This window comes from Podarcis liolepis (genome assembly GCF_965112155.1).
Source record: "Podarcis liolepis genome assembly, chromosome: 1".
Lineage (NCBI taxonomy): Eukaryota > Metazoa > Chordata > Lepidosauria > Squamata > Lacertidae > Podarcis > Podarcis liolepis.
This window is the reverse complement of record NC_139554.1, coordinates 133,407,109-133,428,668: the sequence shown is the minus strand read 5'-3', so window position 1 is coordinate 133,428,668 and position 21,560 is coordinate 133,407,109. Positions and strand designations below refer to the sequence as shown.

The window sequence follows — 21,560 nt, the reverse complement described above, 5'->3', positions numbered from 1 at the left end:
TGGAGATCTTCTAGAGGTTTCTCCCCCGCCAGCGAGAACTCCTTCCATCTCTGCCCCCGATAGTGCATTCAGGAGAAGGTTAAGAGAGGGAAGGGAGAAGAACCAAGGAAAAAGGCCAGAGAATAGCAGGAAGGGGATAAGCACTGTTCCCTGACTGGTGGGTGGTTAGTGGGAAGGTGTTTGTCCTCAGGCATTAGCTACCCATTCTATGTCATGCTGACAAGGTGGAGTGGGAGCAGTGGCGTAGCGTGGGGGGTGCAGGGGGGGCCGGCCACACCGGGCGCAACATCTGGGGGTTAGGGTTAGGGGGCGCAAATCCACGGGTTAGGGGGCGCAAATTACTTGCCTTGCCCCGGGTGCTGACAACCCATGCTACGCCACTGAGTGGGAGAAGAAGAGGAGACATGCATATGGGCTGGGGAGGGGTTCCCAACACAGTTCTGCAGCCAATCAGAAAAGATGGGGGGTGGAGAGGTAATTGCTGAAACTCAACCCACCCCAAAAAACTAGAATAGTCACCTACATGAATTCCCCAGCCCATTTGAGGGTCACTGGATAAAGTGGGGAAGTACAGGAAAATAATACCCCCCCCCAAGAACCTTTCTCAATCCCTGCTTCCTGATCATGAAGCAGAGCTGGTCAGGAGCTGAGGAGCAGAGCTTCAACCTGGCCCTCTCTCTTACCGGCAAGAGGGCAACTCGTGACAGTTCTTCAAAATAGCAGTTTCAAAAGTGATGGTTGCTGCTGATGCATTATTTTGGAAGAACCTTTCCTCTTTGAGGAAATGCTGCACTGTATCAAGCAGCCCAACCTTGCCTGAATATTTAGAAAAAGCGATTGCTCCCTTAAAGATCAAGTGGGCAGCAGCCCCTCAACAGGAACTGGTGTATGAGCCACCGCCACATGCCTAATTAATGACCCTGCCGGTCGCAGCTGGAAGAGCTGAGCTGGGGGTGATTAATTAAATTAGCTGGCAGAGGAAATTACAGTGGAAAAGCCAAAGTTTGATTGCTCCATAATTAACCACAGTGCAAATAATATCTGCATCTATAACTTCCAGCAATGAGATCAGAAGCCAATTGAATTTGGCACTGATTGAAGCTGTAAATATCCTGTGGTGAAAAATGATAGGTTTATTCTGAAGGGAAAACTTACAGAAATGGACATCTATGGGATGCAGCAAGTTACAGTCAAGGAGACTTCACAAGGACCAGTCACGTATTTAGTGATCTGCTTTCCTCAGCTATTTAGCTTTCAGACATTTTTTTGCATTTTTTTGTTTTATGCTGATTTGCATAGCACAATAAATAAAATCTAAAAGAGGATGTTACTTGAATACTCTGTTCCTAAAATTCCTTTCTAATAGAGCCACTAAACCCAAATGTGCTGTTTCTGGTGTTTCAAATGCAACTGTTTCCCTTGATATGCTGCTTTACAGCATGCCAATCCATTAGATAATTTTCCAAATAAAGAACCTGAAAGTCATAGATCCTACTACAGTTCCACCAACTGACAAATTGTTGATGGCCAAAACCGAGGCAACATTAAATGAGTCTTTGTTTTGGCACTGGTGACTAGGGAAAATTTCCCCTGTGAAGCAAACACCAGTTTCAGAAAAGGGAGGAAAAGGTTACATCCCCCCTCCATTGCCTGCTACGATCATACCAGCTGATGAAATTTGCACATATATTTTTTAAAAATTGCACCTTAGATGCAAATACATATTTAATGCCACTTCCAGTTTGGTCCTGAGCAGGGCACAAGGAGGAGAGGGTGAGGAAAAAAAGAACACTTTTGTGGGTTGAGAGCTAGCCCAGGTTGTAACTCTATTATCATGGGTTTGAGGGGAAATTGTAGATCATGCTTAAGGCTATTTATTAAAACATGTTTCTCTGCAATTATGTACTCACTGCCCAGATCTTGTGATATTTACTAAAGTGAATGAGAAGCAAGCAGCTTCCGGAACAGAGACCCTTCTTGAGGAAGGCTTTCTGGCAAGAGATGGCCTGCACCTTGCAGCGGTTGGCAATAATGTGCTTGCTATGTGTCTCAGGAACATTGTCAGGGGAGCTTTAAACTAAATCCTGAGGGGGCGGGAGACAATACTACAGATGGCAGGGGGACACCTGGCACTGGGGAACACCTGGCAGAAGGCGGAGAAATGCTATTGGGTGGCAGAGAGAAGGCGGAATTGCTCAACACCTACTTTGCTTCTGTCTTCACCCAAAAGGAACGTGATGCCCAACCTGGTGATAACAGAATAAATGATGCAAAGAGAGAGCTGCAGCCCAAGATAGAAAAAGAGGCAGTAAGGCAGGCTTCCTCAGCCTCGGCCCTCCAGATGTTTTGAGACTACAATTTCCATCATCCCTGACCACTGGTCCTGCTAGCTGGGGATCATGGGAGTTGTAGGCCAAAAACATCTGGAGGGCCGAGGTTGAGGAAGCCTGTAGTAAGGGAACACCTAGCTACTTTAAATGAATTCAGATCTTCAGGGCCCGAGGAGCTTCACCCAAGAGTACTAAAGGAGTTTGAGGAGGTAAACTCAGAGCCCCTGTCTATAATCTTTGAGAATTCTTGGAGAACAGGTGAGGTCTCTAAAAACTGCAGGTGGGCACATGTTGTCCCCGTCTTCAAAAAGGGGAGAAAATAAGATTTTATAGTGATTTATAAAATTATTAATGTTTAGAGCGGTAGAGAGAAGTTTTCTATCCTGATCTCCTAACACCAGAATGCATTATCACCTTATGAAAGAAAGTACTTCACATGGTACATAATTAGGTTCTGGAACTCACTACAGTGGTACCTCAGGTTACATACGCTTCAGGTTACAGAGGCTTCAGGTTACAGACTCCGCTAACCCAGAAATAGTACCTCAGGTTAAGAACTTTGCTTCAGGATGAGAACAGAAATCGTGCTCCGGCGGCAGCAGGAGGCCCCATTAGCTGAAGTGGTGCTTCAGGTTAAGAACAGTTTCAGGTTAAGTACGGACCTCTGGAACGAATTAAGTACTTAACCCGAGGTTCCACTGTATTACAAATTGTAGTGATTTGTCAGTGGTCCTTTATGTTTTTGAAAACTTATGAAGTACATGAGGAAGTGGGAAACGTGCATGCATTCAAAATTAAATAGTAGCTTGGAACAAACATACGTGTAGGATGCCTACAGATCCCATTGCTACCATTATACAATAATTGTTAGGAAACAACTGAGGCTAAGTCACTTTGTGAAAAGGATCCCCTTTGTTGTAAGTTAGAGGGGTGATTCCTGGTGATGTTTCAGCTTTCCGTTATACTATCTGAAAAATATCTCCAACTCAGCAATTTGCCTTTTAGCACAACCCTTTGTTCTCTTCCCCTGTAATTAGCTCCTCAGACACTTTAACAAAAACTGTGCTGGTTGTCGCTTTAATATCTCCCTGCAACCTGAAACAAACAATTGGGGCACTGGCCAAAGAGAGTTTAAAATCAGACTAATTTACTGAACCTCCAAAAACCCAAGAAATCAAAAACTGGCAAGCCTGACATATACAAAGCTTTATTGCTTCCAGTAGGGGATTTGGAGAGGATATCTGGTGCTTTACTGAATGTGCTTTTGGGTGCGAGCAAGAAATTATCCATCCTAATTAAGAAGCATGTTTTTTCCTGCTCCTGTTCATCTGTTTTAAAATCCTCCACTGACTTTAATTAAACCTGCCGTGGAGGAATGATTTCAATAAAGCCAGAAAACTATTCAAAGCATAATGCTTGCTATACTGGTCAGCTAAGTTTACACAGGTCCATTCAAGCCCTGTAGAGGTTTTTAAGCAGAGGCTGGATGGCCACCTGTCATGGATGCTTTAGCTGAGATTCCTGCCTGGCCATGGTTGGACTAGAGGACTCTCAAGGTCCCTTCCAACTTTACAGATCTATAATTCTATGATAGTTCTGGGGCTTCACACTGCTGTGACCTCGTAAGTGACCAGATAAGAACAGCATGATTGACTAGCACTGGAATTATTTCATTACTTATATTTCATTATGATTGCAGTTATTAGTGGTATATTATATTTGAACAGGACAGAAGAAACAGATGGAAGTCCTCAGCCTTCTGACACTACAACAAGTCTAGGAGAAACCTTCTTTACACTATTGTCAGTACTGAGATGAAACAGATACCTCCCATTTTCCATTCCTCAGGGAAAATGGGAGAAACATGCTCCCGGATCCACCCCCCCAAGGTCCAGTCCACAGTCCAGACTATTTTATTTAAAAATATTTATATTTTATCATTCACTCAAATTCAAAGAGCAATAAAATAATACAAGTGAAACCAAGCAGCTAAAAATGGAAACACAATGCAACAGCAGCAGCAACAACAACAACACTAATAAATATTGGCAGCACAATGGAATACAGCACTGGCCAATCAAGAACCCAACTAGCAATTTTCAACAGCAACAAATCTGAAATAAAAGATTAAAAAAATAAAACTATTTTTGAAAAACAGCTGGGAGAAAGTTGTAGATTTTTCTTGAAAGGCAGTACTAGAGCATCAGGGCTAAAACCAAGCAAGTGCTATTCCTAATGAGGTTCATCTAGCCTCCACATATCAGAAGATGCTAAGTGCTCAGAGGGGGTGGTCTTGTTCCCAGAGATCAGGAGGACCCAAACTGTTCAGGGCTTTAAAGGCTTCAAAGGCAAAACAAGCAAGTAATATACCGTAATAATAATAAGGGGCACCTTATTCTGCATTAGTTGGAAGTTTCTGAACAGGCAGGCCTACAAAGAACATGTTATAGTGCTCTAATCTAATCTGGAAGTTATCAAAGAATGATACTGGCCAAGCCTTCAAACAGTGAGTGAATCCTGAGTATAATCCAAAATGTTACAAGATTCTGGGGCCACAGCCGGGGCGGGAGGTGGGGCTAGCTGGGTTTTTTGCCCTGGTTGAAGCCTCCAGAGGGGCCCCACTGAGGCTCCCAGTCTCTCTCTCTCTCTTTCTCTCTCTCTCTCTCTCTCTCTACACACACACAAATAGGCATGGGAGGTGCCAAACTAGGTCTTTGACCTGGGTGAAATAAAGCCTAGTTTCAACCCTGTCTGGAGTGTGCCCTGCATGGTGCTGATGCTTTTATAAGGAAAGAAGGGACTGACGGTCGTAGTCACACTTCATATTGGAAAGAAATAGTATGTGGAGCTTAGTATCATGACCAATAACAATAGTACTAATGCTGAAACACCAGTTTATAATTGCTTAGGAAAGGGTGATGGGTGGATCCTCAAAATTCAAGCTCTGAAGGAAGATAGGTAATTGCTCAACGCAAGCCTCCAATGGAAGCAGTCAGAATACTTCTCGCTCTCAATCCAAACCTTTTACATCCTTGTAGATGGGTTGTTTTCACAGTTTCTTATCTCATCGTCTCTAGCATCTGTAGTTTACTCCAATTAGAATCTAATTAGCAGGATGAGCTGTCCTTCCAAGAATGGGACTGGGCGAGGGTCATGGCAGCTGGAGTGCTCCATGCCCCCAGTGCCTTTGCCTGCCCTCGCATTCCATGGGGAATCGAGTGCCAGACTGCCAGGCAAACTGCGGATGGGAGCCTGGTTCCTCTTTCAACCAAAGAGGAATAAACCTAATGAAATTCCCCCATCATTATCTGGTTATCTCCATCTGTCTCTTCTGTGGTGATTGGAGAGACTCCATTCCTGGTGCACCGGAAACAGGAAGCCCCCTATATAGAAGTATGGGAAGGCATTCTCTCTTCCCCAATCCCCTGATATACGGGATATGTTTTATGTGTCATTCTGCAGGGGACAAATACAATGGTGAAATGCTCAACTCCAAGTCCCTGCTTTGGCTCAGGGACTTGCAATTTATACTCAGTGATTGCAATTTATACCCAAAGTGTAATTATTTCACAGTATTCAGCCAGATGCTTCCAGGAAGGAGGACCTAAGTGCAACAGCTTCTCCTTACTTGTGAATCCCAGCATGGGCAATCAGAGGAAAACTGTCTCAAATAGTGGAGACAGACAGAACGTTACCATCATGGCAAGTAGCCACTGACAGCTTTATCCCACAGCTGATGGCCTTATCCTCCAATAATATCGCAATAACGGTGCAGGTCTCTATTTCCCCCCAGGCTTTTCCAAGTCTCAGTCAACAGATGATTGCTGCTTTACCTCCTCCTCCACAACATCCTACCCCCAGCTGCTGTTTGATAAACTTCTCTCTGCTCCTAGAATGCACCCCAAGACGCTGCTGGATTTTAACCCCAGTTACTTAAATCTTAGAACCCCAAACAGAGAGAAGGCTTTCTGTTAAATCTGATTTGCCAGATGAATATATCTACTCTTCCACAGCATCAACATGTACTTTTTTTTTAAAGAGACCAAACTGCACCACAGCTGCAACATTCCTATCACCAAGGTCCATCTGCCACCCACTCAACATCCCAGTCTGTAACACAGGGACTAGAAATACCATTAATTAAGAGCACAATGCCTCTGAGATACCTACTGATATTCTGCTCGGCACTAAGGGAATTTGTGGTGGCAGTGCTGATGGCAATAAAGCCTCCCAACTTACCATTTGCTTAGCTTTTCTGAACCCAAAGAGAAGCAAAGTGTTCAGAAGGACTTAAGGGGGGGGGGGGAAGAATAAGAAATAGACCAGTTGGAGGAGACTGTGATGGAAGAACAACAGGGAGATGTGCTGCAGAGGTGAGGAAAGCTGATGTTTACATACTGATTCGAAGCAGGAACCAAACCTTTGGCCTTTATACTTGCATGGAAATATATTCAGCCAATGTAAATTTGGCTGGTACAGCAGTCAATCCTGTAACAACTACTTTAACATATAATGAATGTTTTTCACACATGGGTCCAAAATATGTGAACATCACATTTTGTGGCATGTCATTCTTGCCTGTGTATGTAGAAGTGTATGTGGCAGGCTTAAAAAAACACCATTGCTTAATTATGGTCACCTAAGAATGCTCAAGAAGGTGCAAAACTTTCATGTGAAAGTACTCCTGAAGTAAAATGCAGTATTTAGAAGATTCTGGTTTACTGGAAAGCAATGGATTGGTTATCATAATGGCACTTGCCAATCATATAAGAAGTGAGCTTTTTGCAATTTGCAGATTTACGCATGTAGCTTAATATTTACTAATAAGCAATTAACTGTAATGTACTCAAAGATGAGTTAATGAGGATAGCTCAGTCATGTGCAAGAGTGAATTACAACACTCTGAGAGAATTAAGAAGTCTCCTTAACCAACAGAACTTGCTAAAATATCCTATGTAAAATGTGTGTCCCCTAGCAGCTGTTTGGTCTGTGGAAGCACAGCTGCCTAAACTTTATTGGCACTAAATGTCATTCTTGCACGCAAATTGGATGCCTGGAGAACCCGAAGGCACATCTTGGTCCGTTAGTGCTATCATATACAATCATGTTCCCCAATAAGATGTGAAAACTGAAATGGAAAGCGTCAACAAACCCTGGCCACAGCAAGGACTGGGGCATGCCCACTGACAAGCGTGCCACCATGACAAAAATTTACTCTGAGTTGTAATTAGTGGCACTGTCATTTTCGGTTGCTCCTGCCAATTAATTTAGCCTGTCAAATAGAAAAACAGCAACATTCACATGATAATTTATAAATGGGGAGATGAGTCTAGCAAAGCTGTAGCTGCAGCCAGCAGAATTCCCTCAGAGCACTTAAAAAATAAAATAAAGGGAATGGGGGTGTGCATGGGGGTGGGCGGGAAGAAAGTTAAACTGTCCTTGTTATAATTGTTAACGCTGATCGCTCAAGTAGAAGACGGGCTGATTAAAACTCCAAACGAGCCTCTAGCTCGCTTATATCTCAGAGTCCGGAATGATAGAATCAGAGGAGTTTATTCATACCATTAAACCCCAGAGAACTTAATTGAAAGAAGAGCACAGCCCGGACCTTGACAAGCGGGAGGTCACAGTAATTGCTGCCGGACATATTTAACATTAAGATAATCAGGCCATTAATTACCCTTTGGATCATTAAATCAGCCAGTTGCAAAATGAAATTTCTGCCTCTATTACTCACTTGAGAGACCACAGGGGTGGCTTTTAATTTATCAGTGAGCTTGAGATACAAAGGACCAGGCATGGGGAAGGAGAAAAGGGGGAGAGGACGGGGGGGGGGGTTTGCTTCAGCAGAGGCAGGAATATCAATCCGCCATGCTTGGTGATTGTGGCAAATTAACTAGGTAAGATAACCTCAGCTTCTAAAAGGCAGAAGCTGGGGGTATGTAAATAGATGAGGGCAGACAGGGAGATCAGAAGCTGCACACCACTTAGCAGGATAATAAAGGAAATCATCCTTGATTATCAGTGCTAATTTGGACACTGCCGGTAGCTTGTTATGCGTGTTCTGAGTAGCATTTAATTAATTCAATTGCTTGTTAATGAGGGAAGTGACATGTGGGGAGCAGATGCCACCCAACTGCAGATGGGTTCTGGTCAGCCCATCACAATAAAGTCTTTTTTTAAAGCCCCCCCCCCCCGAAAGGTGTCAAGCATGGAAGCACATTCAAAAGGGGCATAACACTGACCTCACCAGGAAAAGAGATGGTAAGAAATAATAAAGCCTGACAACAGTGAAAATACAGGTACTAATGTTCCCAGAGGCTCTATCTCTAATGGTACTTACATCCTTTTATCAGAAATTCAAGACTGATATGACTGCACCATCATTGTATGATCAGATTTAATAAGGCAAAGAAAGGTTGCAATGTAGTTGTTTGCATCTGAGCTACAAGCAGTTCTGATAGGCCATCCCTTGGCACGATTCTCAATAGGAGTAGCTATAACTTCCATTCCAGACCAGCCTGGCATTAGTAATTCAGAATTTTGAGGGGTGGGGCACTGTTGCCCAGCAAAACCCCCAAGTTGCTGTTGGACAGAAAGCAGCAGCCAGGAGGATGCAGAGCATCAGGCCCCTCGGCTGGCATTGCCACAAACGACAATCAGCATCATATACGGCTTTATTGAGGTGTGGAATCATCTTCACAACCACCTAGTAAGTCTCTGCCTAGCCGGGCTGTTGGAATGGGCAGGGCAACAGTCAGTCTTGCTTCTGCATTAATGCTGTGATGACAGTTGCCTGCCAGTAAGCCCCAGCCTTGTTCGGCATAGTGGTTGTTGTGATTCAGGTACTCAGAGCAGAATGGAGACAGATGCATTTAATGTTTGCTTCTGTGGCCAACCTGCCAGCTCTGGTCTTTCCTTGCCTGAGCCCTGGCTGTCCACTTGGCTATCACTGCCTGAGCCTGGCTGGGAATCAGTACTTTGCTACCTATATTTACAGTCCTGCCACTCACATCAGCACAACAATTCAGCAGCCAGCCAGTGGTATAGTGGCTAAATTTGAAGTGTAGGCGCTCAATGTGATGGCCCCCATAGGCACATCCCATGGACACAGTTGTACTGACCCATATATACAGAAACATACAGAACACCCCCCCCCAAAAAAAAACCCAAACAGACGCACTTAGCATAATACCAATTATTTTCAGAATCAGCTGACACTTGCAGATGTTCAGAGAACCAACTTACCTTAGAGGACACACTAAGCATTAATAAAAGACCTTCAGCTAGCTGCAATGCAAACTTTAGCTTTCAACTTGAAATGCAAACATTGTTGCAAATAACTGTCAAGTGAATGTTTGGACTAAGAGGTCATCAATATATGGGTGACACCCAGCTCTATCACTTATTTTCATCTGCAAATTCCAGGGAGACTGTGGAGACAGTTTTGGAGTGGATGGAAGTGCTGTGACTGGGAAAGTCAGCTGACTGAGATGAAGGGGTACAACTGGTTCTAGATGGAAAACAAAGCTGATAGATAGGGGATTCTCCTGGGCTGATAGGCCAGTTAGGACTATCACAAGACCATGCCTCAGTAATTCATGCATTAGTCACTCTCAGATTAGGCTCCTGCCATATGCTCTTTGTGGGACTGACTTCGGAAATGATGCCCACCTGCTGCTGAAGTTGGTGAGCATGAGAGACAGGGGCTTCCCATGGTGCTTCACAGACTGTGGCATTTCCTCCCAAATTTGCTGGGAGTCAACCCTGCAGTTTTGACACTGCAGACTTCAAAGGGGGTTTAAAAAACCCACCTTTCCAAGGACCACTTTCACTTGAATAAGGATAATTTGCTGAGGACACTAACTCAGGAAACTACAAATGAGCGGGTAATTTGTAAGGTGCAATATTAATGTTATTTATCTCACTGACTTTAACTGTGTAAGATGTTCTTTACTAATGTTTAATGCTGTTGTCTTTTTATAGCTTAAATTGCTGGTTACACTGTGTTTTTATGATAGTATGAGCCATCTTGAGTGCTCAATGTCTGAAAAAGCAAGACAATATAGTTATATGAATAAATAAAAGTAAACAAATATTCTGGCTCCACTGAGCATGTTCAGCCTTTATTGGGCTACATTTGTGTTTTCCCTCTTTTTGTTTTTTTGAGGGGTGTGTGGACTGACTTGTGTCCAGGCTCAGCTACATGAAAACCTTGACTTTCTTCATGAATGTCTATGGATGACAACCACTTCTGTTCATGTGGGGTTGGGGGGGGGGGTTGGCTGTTGTTGATGTCAATTTCCTGTATCTTCATTTTGGATCTTACGATTGATGTAGAAATTGTTCAATCTGGTTGCACACATTTTGATGTTTTGTTTATTGTTTGACTACAGTGGTGCCCCGCAAGACGAATGCCTCGCAAGACGGAAAACCCGCTAGACGAAAGGGTTTTCCATTTTGGAGGTGCTTCGCAAAACGAATTTCCTATGGGCTTGCTTCGCAAGACGACAATGTCTTGCGAGTTCCTGCTGGTTTTTCCCCCTCCCCCCTTTTTCTAAGCCGCTAAGCCGCTTATCAGCTGATTCGATCAGTAGATAAGCCGCTAAAAGCCGCTAATAGCGCTAATCCACTAATCCGTCAATGGGCTTGCTTTGCAAGACGGAAAAAACCGCTAGACGAAGAGAATCACAGAACGGATTCTTTTCGTCTTGCGAGGCACCACTGTACTTTGGTTATGTTTGTAGTTACATATTTTTTAAAATATGCTGTAAGTCACCTTCCGCATGGTTTTAACTGTGGAAAGGCAACATACAAATAGAAGCTATTTTCAATCAATCAATCAATCAATCAATCAATCAATCAATTTAAGTACGAACTAGGAAGTAACCTACCTGGACACTGAAATTCTTCTTTCTACACACCCACACCCACCTTTGTCCAGCCACTCTGTTCTGCTTCTACCCCAGCCAGTATTCTGTGGTCACTGAGTCTTTAATGGGCTGTTACCAGAGTTCTCATTTCCCTTACCACTCAGTACAAAAATAACTCAGTACAAAACTCCCAAATTGTTGACATACTTATAATAAACCTCTAGTTATAAACTTATCACTAGAGACCACAAAGTTATGTTGCAATTTACAAAAAATGGCAACATATAGACAGTGGCATAGCATGGGGGGTGCAGGGGGGCCGGCCGCACCATCTGGGGGTTAGGGGGCGCAAATTACTTGCCTTGCCCCGGGTGCTGACAACCCACGCTACGCCACTGCATATAGAACAAAAAAAGGGGAAAGATAAGACATGGAGCTCTTCAATTTCCTATCACAATATTAACATGAATTGCTACCAGTTCTTTTTTGGGCAACCTCTAGATATGTGTATAAGTCTGCTGAAGTCTGAGTGTTCCACAAGAGGAACCCAACTTAGATCACATTCCTGTACTGCTGTGACTTGTAGGACATCCCGCAATCTGGACAGAGCCCATGTGTTGGCAGCGCATTTGTACACACAAAGCATATTCTAAGATGAACACTGAGGAAAAATAACTAATGAGGTAGTTCCAGATCAGCATCAAGATACAGGCAAACATTTTATTAATTCCCGTTTTAAAGATGGACAGTCTTTTTATGTTATTCAAAAGCGATACTTTCTTTTATCAAGCAGAATTCTGTCCCTGTGTGGCTGTTCAGACACCACTGCCATTTCACTGTCACACCAGTCAAAATCAATGCTTTAGGTGCCTGCTTAAATGGTATCAATAGCAACTGGATGGAGGGAAAGTCTTGATTTGAACCCCAATTCATTTAATTATAACATTGATCAAATCTAATTTGACCCACATTACGAAGGGAGGGTTTAAGGACAGATGCCCCCAAGACATCAAATTTAATATTGAATACACTGGGAAAAAATGTCAGCTGTTGCACAATCCATACCAAAAGATTTCCCCTTTTTCTCCCTTTCCTGGGAGTAATTAAAAGATGCTTTTCTTGACTAATGATCCCCTGTTTAGAAATAGGAAGTCGATATTCCTCCTGCAGCAGTCAGCTTCAATTTGTCACACTGCTCCAGAAGTTTGAGAAGCGGTTCTCAGGGTTGTTTGGTAATTGCTGGAGCCAATTACAAGCTTTTTAAAGCTGACCTAATCAGTGGTCCACTGAAAACAATCAGAAGCCAGCTGGTCTTGTTTCTACAGTAGTTTCAAAAGCTCCCCTCCTGCTCTGCAACTTTATAAACTTTTTTGTGCTTGGTATAGTCACACAAATCACAGACCACAAATGTTAACTTGCAAGCTGTAGCTGCTCACCAAGATTTTCCTCCGAATCATATGAAACCTCTGCTTAAAGTTCATTGCAGCTTCCACTGCACTCCTGGTTATGAAGAATGATCTGTTTCTAACTGCCAGATTTTAAAGTTAGGTATGATGTTAATGTTGAGATTGCCTGAAATATTTGAATTTTCATAGTAACTTAAAAATTACAAGAGTGGAAGTATTTCCCATACTAAGACTTGAAATTTACCCTATTTGATAGTATTAAATGGTGGAGAATCAAAATACTTTTTTTTCTTATTGGTATTATTTACATAGCACAATGAATGTACATTGCTCTTTATGAAATTCTGCACAAAGAAGCTTACAACCCCAAATTCAGTACAGGAGCAAGAGGTACCGTATTTTTTGCCCTATAGGACGCACTTTCCCCCCTCCAAAAATGAAGGGGAAATCTGGATGCGTCCTATGGGGCGAATGCAGGCTTTTGCTGAAGCTTGGAGAGCGAGAGGGGTTGGTGTGCACCGACTCCTTTCGCTCTCCAGGCTTCAGCAAGCTATCAGCAAGCCTAGGGAGCCCGCGGGAGTTCCCGCAGGGCTCCCTAGGCTGCAAATAGCAGCCTGCTTCCTGGAGTGCGGGGCGCGCTGAAAGCAGAGCACCTGGCGCTTCAGGAAGTCATCCGCAACCTAGGCAGCCCTGCGGGAGTTCCTGCAGGGCTCCCTAGGCTGCGGATAGCAGCCTGCTGCATGGGGCGCGCTGAAGCAGAGCACCCCGCGCTTCGGGCAGCCCCACAAGCTCGGGGGACAGCGGGGAGGCGCAGCACCGCCATCCCGCTGTTCCCCGACCTGCTTTGGATTCCCTGACCTGGTTTTGAGGGGGAAATAAAGGAAAAAATATTTTCCTTTGCCCCCCCAAAAAACCTAGGTGCGTCCTATGGGCCGGTGCGTCCTATGGGACGAAAAATACAGTAAGTGTAAGCAGGGCAAACAAGGTAAGAGGATGAATTTATTTCAGTCATACTTAGGCTTAGGATATGGGCACAATGCTTTAGGTTACAAAGTCTTCTATACTCTACTGAGGGTGCAAAATTTCACTTAATTACATAAGTCTCTGAAGCCACTCAGATTGAGACCAGGTACGTGGGCTGGGAAGAACCAGAGTGTAACCTTGGGGGGAGCAGTAGCAGTGTGCATGCTGGTGGCAGTCAGAGCATTCCTCTGTTCCTCCCCAAATATCTATGGCCCATGAGTAAAAAAAGTGCACTTCCATATAACAGAGTTTGGATGGGTTAGGAGTAATCTATCTGATAGAGTATCAGTGCATGAAAGACAGTTGCCATGACTACAGTATACAGAAACTGAATGTAACAGATTTGGCCTATTTTTACCTGTACTAATTTTGGCCCAAATTTGGATGTGGGGGGCATGAAATTTAGTGTATTTAGGAATGCAACAAATATATGTTAATTACAGTGTCTTGATGCAAACTTCTCCCATTTACAGCTATGGATGTATTTTGAACAGAACACCTGGTTTCTAAACCGTTATCATGGTTCCATGAACAAAGAAGGTTGGGCAAGAAGAGTGATTTGTGTTGTGTGGTTAAATCAGTGTAAGAATGGGACGAAGGCACAGTAGTTTGCTCATTGGAGATAAGAGTCTGCTCTGAAACTGCAAGCTGTCTAACACTTATTTGGGAAGTGATGAAAACTTAGGGTATCAACCAACATGCAAATCAATATGTGAACCCATTTAGATTTTATTTTTTTTTTGGCAAAAATTACATATGTGCTTTTTTATATAAATGTATGTGATGCCACTTTTCTGCAAGGTGGCTATATGCATGAAATGGTAGGACAGTTCTTCATATGTCCCTGGTGCTTATTAGTGTCCTACATATACTAATGCTACTACAAAATCATTTATGTATCACAACCAATCTGCAAGAGTGATATGGAAGGTTACTGGCTTGGGAGAGCTGTTTGGCTTCCTTAACTCAGCTTCTAGCAATTAAGAAAATTAATCATTTGACATAGAACTCTACCTGTGGATTAACTACAGTCTGTAAACTTCAGTTTAGATAGACATAATGCTGGAAATCATTCAACTACTTTTTAAAAAAGTAATAATTTTTGGTACATTAAAAAAGTATGCCCTTTCTGGCTACCAGTGCTCAGAGGCAATCATAAGGATGCAAAACAGGTAAGAAATACTTTATGGTTTTGCTGACACCTTGTGTTTGAAACAACAATATTAAAGCAAACATCATACATTTATGCAACATGGTACTTTTTTTGTTTGAAAAAGGAGAAAACAAGAGGGCAGGTGTATTACAAACTAGTAGAAAACTAAATATTCCTCAAATGGAAAGTTATAATGCACAACCTTTAATTGTCTGTTTTGTATAAGAAAGATGTACATTGTCAGATAACAAAACTACTTCATGAGTAGTTGATTTGTCCCATTGACATGATTTGTCCCATTGAAATACCGGCAACTGAGATTTATGAGGACAGGTAAGCATATAGTTTCAATGGGTTATGGGCAGATCAAACTTTCTCTGGATTTTAGCTTAACTTCAGTATCAACTTTTTTACCATTTTAGCTTAACTTCAGTATAAACTTCAGTATAAACTTTTTTACTATTTATGTCTATACAAATGTCTGCATATATAGTAATCAGATAATGAATAAAAGATGGCACCAGAATTCATTTTTTATATTTACGGATTAATGTAATGGCACTGTTGACATTATGATACAAATAGCTATATTTGTTCTGTATTAGCAAAAGACACACCAGGGTTTATATTTTTACAATGTTATGGAGCAGAAACCAAAGAAAGAACATTTAACACCCCCACACTCCTATTTAGGAAGAAAGCACTCAGGTATTTGAAGTTCTACTACAGTGTTTGTTGCCTGAAAGGTAATGGGAAATAAAAATGAGTCTGAATTCTCTCTTTTCTTTTCTGGTTCCCCTTTGGGTTTGGGTTTTTATTTAGATTTGTTTATTTATCTTTGATAAAAAATATATTGGATATTTAATATTAACCTTTGTGTATTTTCTTTCCAGCTTAATATTAACCTTTATGTATTTTCTTTCAAACTTTAATAAAATCTAGTGGGGGAAAAGAGTCTGAAATACACTTATGAAGACAGCTTTTTTATTACTTAAAGTATTATGCTGTATTATGTTTCCTGAGCCAGTATTCTTCAAATAAAGGCAGTAATTAATAATTCACAGAAACTTAAAACTCTTATATATTCATCTAAAATTGTATTCTATTATTACTATTATCCACAACAACAAGTGTTATTTTTAAAGGCAGCAATGAAAACAGCCTTTCCTTGTTTATTTATTTGTATAAAATCAATGTAATTAATGGAGATATTAGAAAAATATGAAATTGGCTCTTAAACAGTCTGTTCAGATGACAAAATCAAAGAGACCTGTACAAATGGTTAATGAGGAGGGGGCAGTGTTGAACTTACAGGGCACCTTCCTTATGCTTTGCTAACTATACTTAGGGTGTTTGTGAATTACAATGTTTATCTGGAGAAAGAACTCTGATACCGCAACCCCAAATCTGCTTACAAGCACCAGTCTGGGGGTAGGCAAGTATTGCTCCCAACTGAAGTGATTCACTTAATGTATACAGTATGTATATAGTATGCACACAATGTATATAGTAAGCACACACAAACACAGGCAAAGAAGGACCACGCTTGCATCCTTCAGGGTAAACACTAGCTAGCTAGAGGAATCTCTCTCCCTTGCAGGACTAGTTAACTAGTTACACCACTCTGAGCTTCTTGGAGAAGGAAGGGTCATATACAGATCCAGTGGTCTTTAAGCATTAGCTCCCATTTAAGACTGCAGCCAATGAGAGTAGTGCAGAGGTACTTTCAAAAGATAAACATTGGGTTAGATATCTTTCACATACTTTTTTAAGGCCTGCATGCATACTGAAACAGCTTACCTTGAGGAGTCTGGAGAGGGTTTTGCACGTCCCTGGGTATTTTCTTCCCACACGCTATTTGCTAACTCGTTCCCAATGGAGGACATTACTTTGATGAGTTCAATAGGCCAATCATCCAAGTCAAGTGAGCGCACACGGGACACGTGTGTGCCAAGGTTTCGGTGTATCCCTGAGCATTCAATACACATGAGTGCTCCCAGATTTAAGCTTGCCCAGTCAGGATCTATAGGAAAAGAAAACAAAGCAACACAATGAATATACATTCTAAGAGCTTTTCCCACTTATGGCAAGGTTACCAGTAATCAACTCTTATTTGAAGTTTTAACCGAACCCCTGAATGATACATGATGCTGATGAGTCTGGATCCCATATCTAATTCTTAGCCAATTAAAGGAACTTTTAGCTCATGGTTCTTGGGGAATAAAATCTTAAGAATTATTATAGCAAATGTTTTTCTACCAACACAAGCATGGTACAGGTTAGAAGCAAGTAATTTAAAGATGATGTTTTTACATAAAGGTACAAGTGCAACCTATTTAGCTATCATGGGGTAAATATGGTGGCAAAATGGAGAAGATGACAGGAAATAAGATGATTATACAACTCAGGACAAAGAGACAGCAACCAAAGAGCAGCTCTAAAAGTCCAAGATAAAAACCAAGCCCACTAAAACAGGTGTGGGGAGACTTTGGCCCCTAAGAAGCTGAATTACAACTTCCATCAGCCCCTAGAAGCATGGCCAGGGCCACTGTGGTCCACTGACATCTGGTGCACCAAAGGTTCCTCACATCTGTACTACCATGTACTACTAAATGCAGCTACTCTCCTAATAATCACTGTCATCATTTGCAAATTCATTATTTCATATTTAACACATGCCAGTATGATGAGAAAAGATGAACAAGGCACTCCATCCCACAGCTAAAAAGAAACCAATCTGATTTGTGCAATTTCAAGGAAGTATGTGCTGCTTTTGATTTTAGAGAAATCTTGGATTGCATTGAAAATGCAAAGCCTACTGACACCAGTTGAGGCATGGGAAAAGCACAATTAGCAGTGCTTATAATACTGAGTAGTATTTCAGATAGCCAGATGGTCCACATCAAGAGGAGCGATACAGCAGGAAGGTGGACTCTCCTTGCTTGGAGGTTTTTAAGCAGATCTGTCATGGATGCTTTAGCTGATATTTCTGCATGGCAGGGGGTTGGACTAGATGACCCTTGGGGTCCCTTTTGCGAATCTATGATCCTTGAAAATTTGAAATTGACTCATGGTCTTGCTAGTAAACACTCACACCACACCTGGATAGGAGACTTGTTTAAATTGAAGCTTGTATCCAAGGTGGACTGTAACAGACATGCGATAGAATTCTTAACTGACCTTTAAAGCCCTAAACGGCCTCGGTCCAGTATATCTGAAGGAGCGTCTCCACCCCCATCGTTCTGCCCGGACACTGAGGTCCAGCTCCGAGGGCCTTCTGGCGGTTCCCTCACTGCAAGAAGCCAAGTTACAGGGAACCAGGCAGAGGGCCTTCTCGGTAGTGGCGCCCGCCCTGTGGAACGCCCTCCCATCAGATGTCAAAGTGATAAACAACTACCTGACATTCAGAAGACATCTGAAGGCAGCCCTGTTCAGGGAAGTTTTTAATATGTGACATTTTAGTGTATTTTTCATCTTTGTTGGAAGCCGCCCAGAGTGGCTGGGGAAACCCAGCCAGATGGGCGGGGTACAAATAATAAATTATTATTATTATTATTATTATTATTATTATTATTATTATTATTATTAACAATTGGCTTCCGAGTTTAAGCTGCAAAGGATGGTACTCTGCTGATCTCATAAACACGAGCAAGGAAGAATAATAACTAAACAATATATCCTCTCCTAGTGTATAAATCCATTCCTACAAAGCCTGCCCACACTCAAAAGGAAATTAGGGTCAAGCCTTTCCCACAATGACAATGATGTTCAAAGAAGTTAAGGGGACAAACATGACCTTTGACCTCTCCCATGCGTGTCTGGCCTGTTTTACATACTAAAAAAAGACAGGTGTGTCCAATTTTAATGCAGGATGTGCACAGGGGGAGCTGACCCCCTCACCTCTTCATTCCAGCTGCTCCAGGGGAAACCCTCATGCCCAGGCCATACCTCAGGCTAAAACTTAGATCCCATCACCTTCCACTCAGAAAACTGAGTTATCTGAAGGACCAACTAGGCCTGTATCAATTTAGCCGCAAAAGCCCATAGCAAGTGCCAGATTAGCTTGGGAGGGGTCAAATCAGCTGAGTTAAAAAGCAAGTGGCTGCCCACGGACTCCTGAGCCAGGCTCAAGGTTTTACATATACATATATTTGTGAATCTCATGCTAATATTAAGATAGGCATTGTACGTTTTCTAATATCACATGCTTTTTCCTTTTTGTCTGGAAAGAATGACTTTAAAATCCCCTAAAATTCATCGGAGCCATTATTTCCCCTCTTATCTAGAGCATAACAGTAGCATGTTAAGTTGAAAAGGAATGCGAAACTGAAGAAAAAATCTCCCTCCTCAAAAGTGTTCCAGGTCAGTACTTACAAAAAAAAAAGAGAGGTCTTAATCTAACCAGCAGCATGTGTTAATTAGGATTTAATAGGAATACACCACACAAATCAAATTCCATAATGAACACTAACTAGTGAAAAGAACACTGAATACAATACCAAGAGGGCAAGAACCAGAACAGGTGTTCATGTAACACTGAAGCAAAGAGACTACAAGCTTTATAAAGCCCAGGATAATGTTCCTTGTGGAAAAAAGTACTCACTTTGTGCCCCACAGTCCACACAGCGAGAATTGCCTCTGATGTTTCTTATTGACTGAAGGGCCATGGCCTCATTCTGACTTGTCAGTCGGGACTGTGTATATTTAAAGAAACAGACATACAGGAAATAAGAACTCAAAGAAAAGACAGAGACAACATTTCCGTCAGCTGGTGAAAAAGAGAGTTCAGAAATGGGTTGAATGAACATGATCATGGAATTTGATGCTTTTGGTTAGCTTCTCAGAAGTTGATCCTTTAGCATCTTTAAGTACTGTAATTCTGTGTCTGACAAGCACAGCTCACAGTTTTTATCCATGTTTCTGACAGCTCAAGCTTTTATTGAACCACTGGGGCATAGAGCGTACAGGACATCAGGAATCCAAAGGCGGTTGTCAGTGGAAAGCAAGCTCAGAACTGAAGTGTGCCATTAATACCACAGATGATCACAGAACAGTCCATTCTTATAAACTCCGTTAAATTAAATTAATTCCTGTACCACTTTTCTTTCATGGTTATTGATTGTTAGGAAGATTTGGGAACAGAAGCAATGGTGAACAGAGCATTCTACCATCAAAAGATCAGAATTGATCTTATGGCTTGCGTTACGGACCTCTCTCCACAGTGGCCTGCCAGTGACCTCTACTTTGACCCAGAAAGATAATCTCTATAGAAAGGGACTTTCAGTTTCTATACCAGCTGAGTCCTGAGCAAATTCAACTAGCTGTATCAGATCATGAACTTCCGGTTATAGATTTCAATGGAAGCTATATACAACACTTTATGTAAGCTGGTATCTAGATCTACCATTATCAGGGATGTGTCTTGGTGGTTTCCTCAATCTCTTTCTTTAGAAAGTTTAATTTTGCATAACTGTTCAAGTTAGCTTATTCTACATTATGAATGTAAAACATGTACGAGCCATTATGGAATGAAGGTACTACTATATTCCCCTTTTCAATTTAATCTATTTGTTGTTTAAAAGCCATAAGACTTAAATTTTATTTATACATTGAACATGTAATCACCCCTAATTACAGAGAAGAACCCCCCCCCCACTAAGCTTTCCTTAGCCAAGGTCAAAAGAACAAAAAATTGTGAACATGTATCTTGAAACGTAAGTCCCAATCCAGCTAAATTTAGTAATGACAAATCCCCATTGAAATGAAGAAATTAGTTGTGACCAACTTGTCCCACAGCTTTCAAGAGGATTAAGTCATGACTAACTTTAGCTAGATCACAGTTGTAGACAAATGTTGAAATGGGAAATTGTACACAATAGTATCCTGAAGAATTCCTGCAGTATTAAATATAAAGCACTGTACATTTTTTAGTCCTAGAGAAACACAACAGCTTCCATGAAAAATTGAAAAGGAACAAAGTAGAAAAAACTACTACTTTGCAGTACTGTACTCGAAATACTGAAAGCAAGATTTAGATCAATTTAAAAGCAGCAACTATTCATTCCAAATGAGTTATTTTAATGTGAAATTATATAGAAAACTGGAAAAGTAAAATAAATAAGTTACTATTAAAAATCTAAATGCAAAGCAAGGCAAAACATTCCAGACATAATAATGCTGCAGGAATTTCTCCTTTAAAACATTGTAGAGGGTCTAAATGTTGATGACATATATTCTTTTCCTCTGATCAATGTTGTTTATCTTACCTTATTCTTGCTGCTCTCACATGACTGCAGGCTGGCCAGAATTTGACTCTCTATAGCTTGGACCCAAGCATCTCTTTCTTCATATGTTGTAGCTTCAAAGTGCCAAGTCTGACCAGTAAGAGACACAATGATAAATTCAAAGTTATCTTCTTGTTCTGAAAGAGAAAATGGAGGGAGAGAATGATGGGTTAAAACTTATATTTAAAAGAAATTAAATATAATATAATATATAAATATATTTAAAAGAAATTAAAACATGATTTTAAGAAAAGAACAGATGCAGCAGACAAAGGGTGCTCATAACTCTGTCCCTCATTTGGAAAATGAAAAGAGGGGCTGACCATAGCACACCTGGACACACATCACAGGGAAATGCCACGAAAGCAGGGTAAGTTTTCTCTCCCCAAATTTTCTACTTTTCACTTGAAAAAAATAGGAGAAAGTCCTAAAAAGAATCTGAAAGAAATTTGGGGAGCAGATTTGGGATCAAAAATAAAAGATACAATTCA

At 41.5% G+C, this 21,560-nt stretch overlaps 1 protein-coding gene across 5 annotated transcripts in view; it reads right to left on the bottom strand.

Moving 5' to 3' along the window:
- Nucleotides 1-21,560, bottom strand: part of AGAP1 (ArfGAP with GTPase domain, ankyrin repeat and PH domain 1) — a 323,467-nt gene that overhangs the window by 24,939 nt on the left and 276,968 nt on the right. For all 5 annotated transcript variants that reach the window (XM_083472461.1, XM_083472462.1, XM_083472463.1 and 2 more), the window contains 3 exons: nt 21,052-21,206; nt 19,389-19,479; nt 16,586-16,808 (listed from right to left, as the gene is read on the bottom strand). In XM_083472461.1, coding sequence (XP_083328587.1) covers nt 16,586-16,808; nt 19,389-19,479; nt 21,052-21,206 — 469 coding nt within the window. The remainder of the gene's footprint in view (nt 1-16,585; nt 16,809-19,388; nt 19,480-21,051; nt 21,207-21,560) is intronic.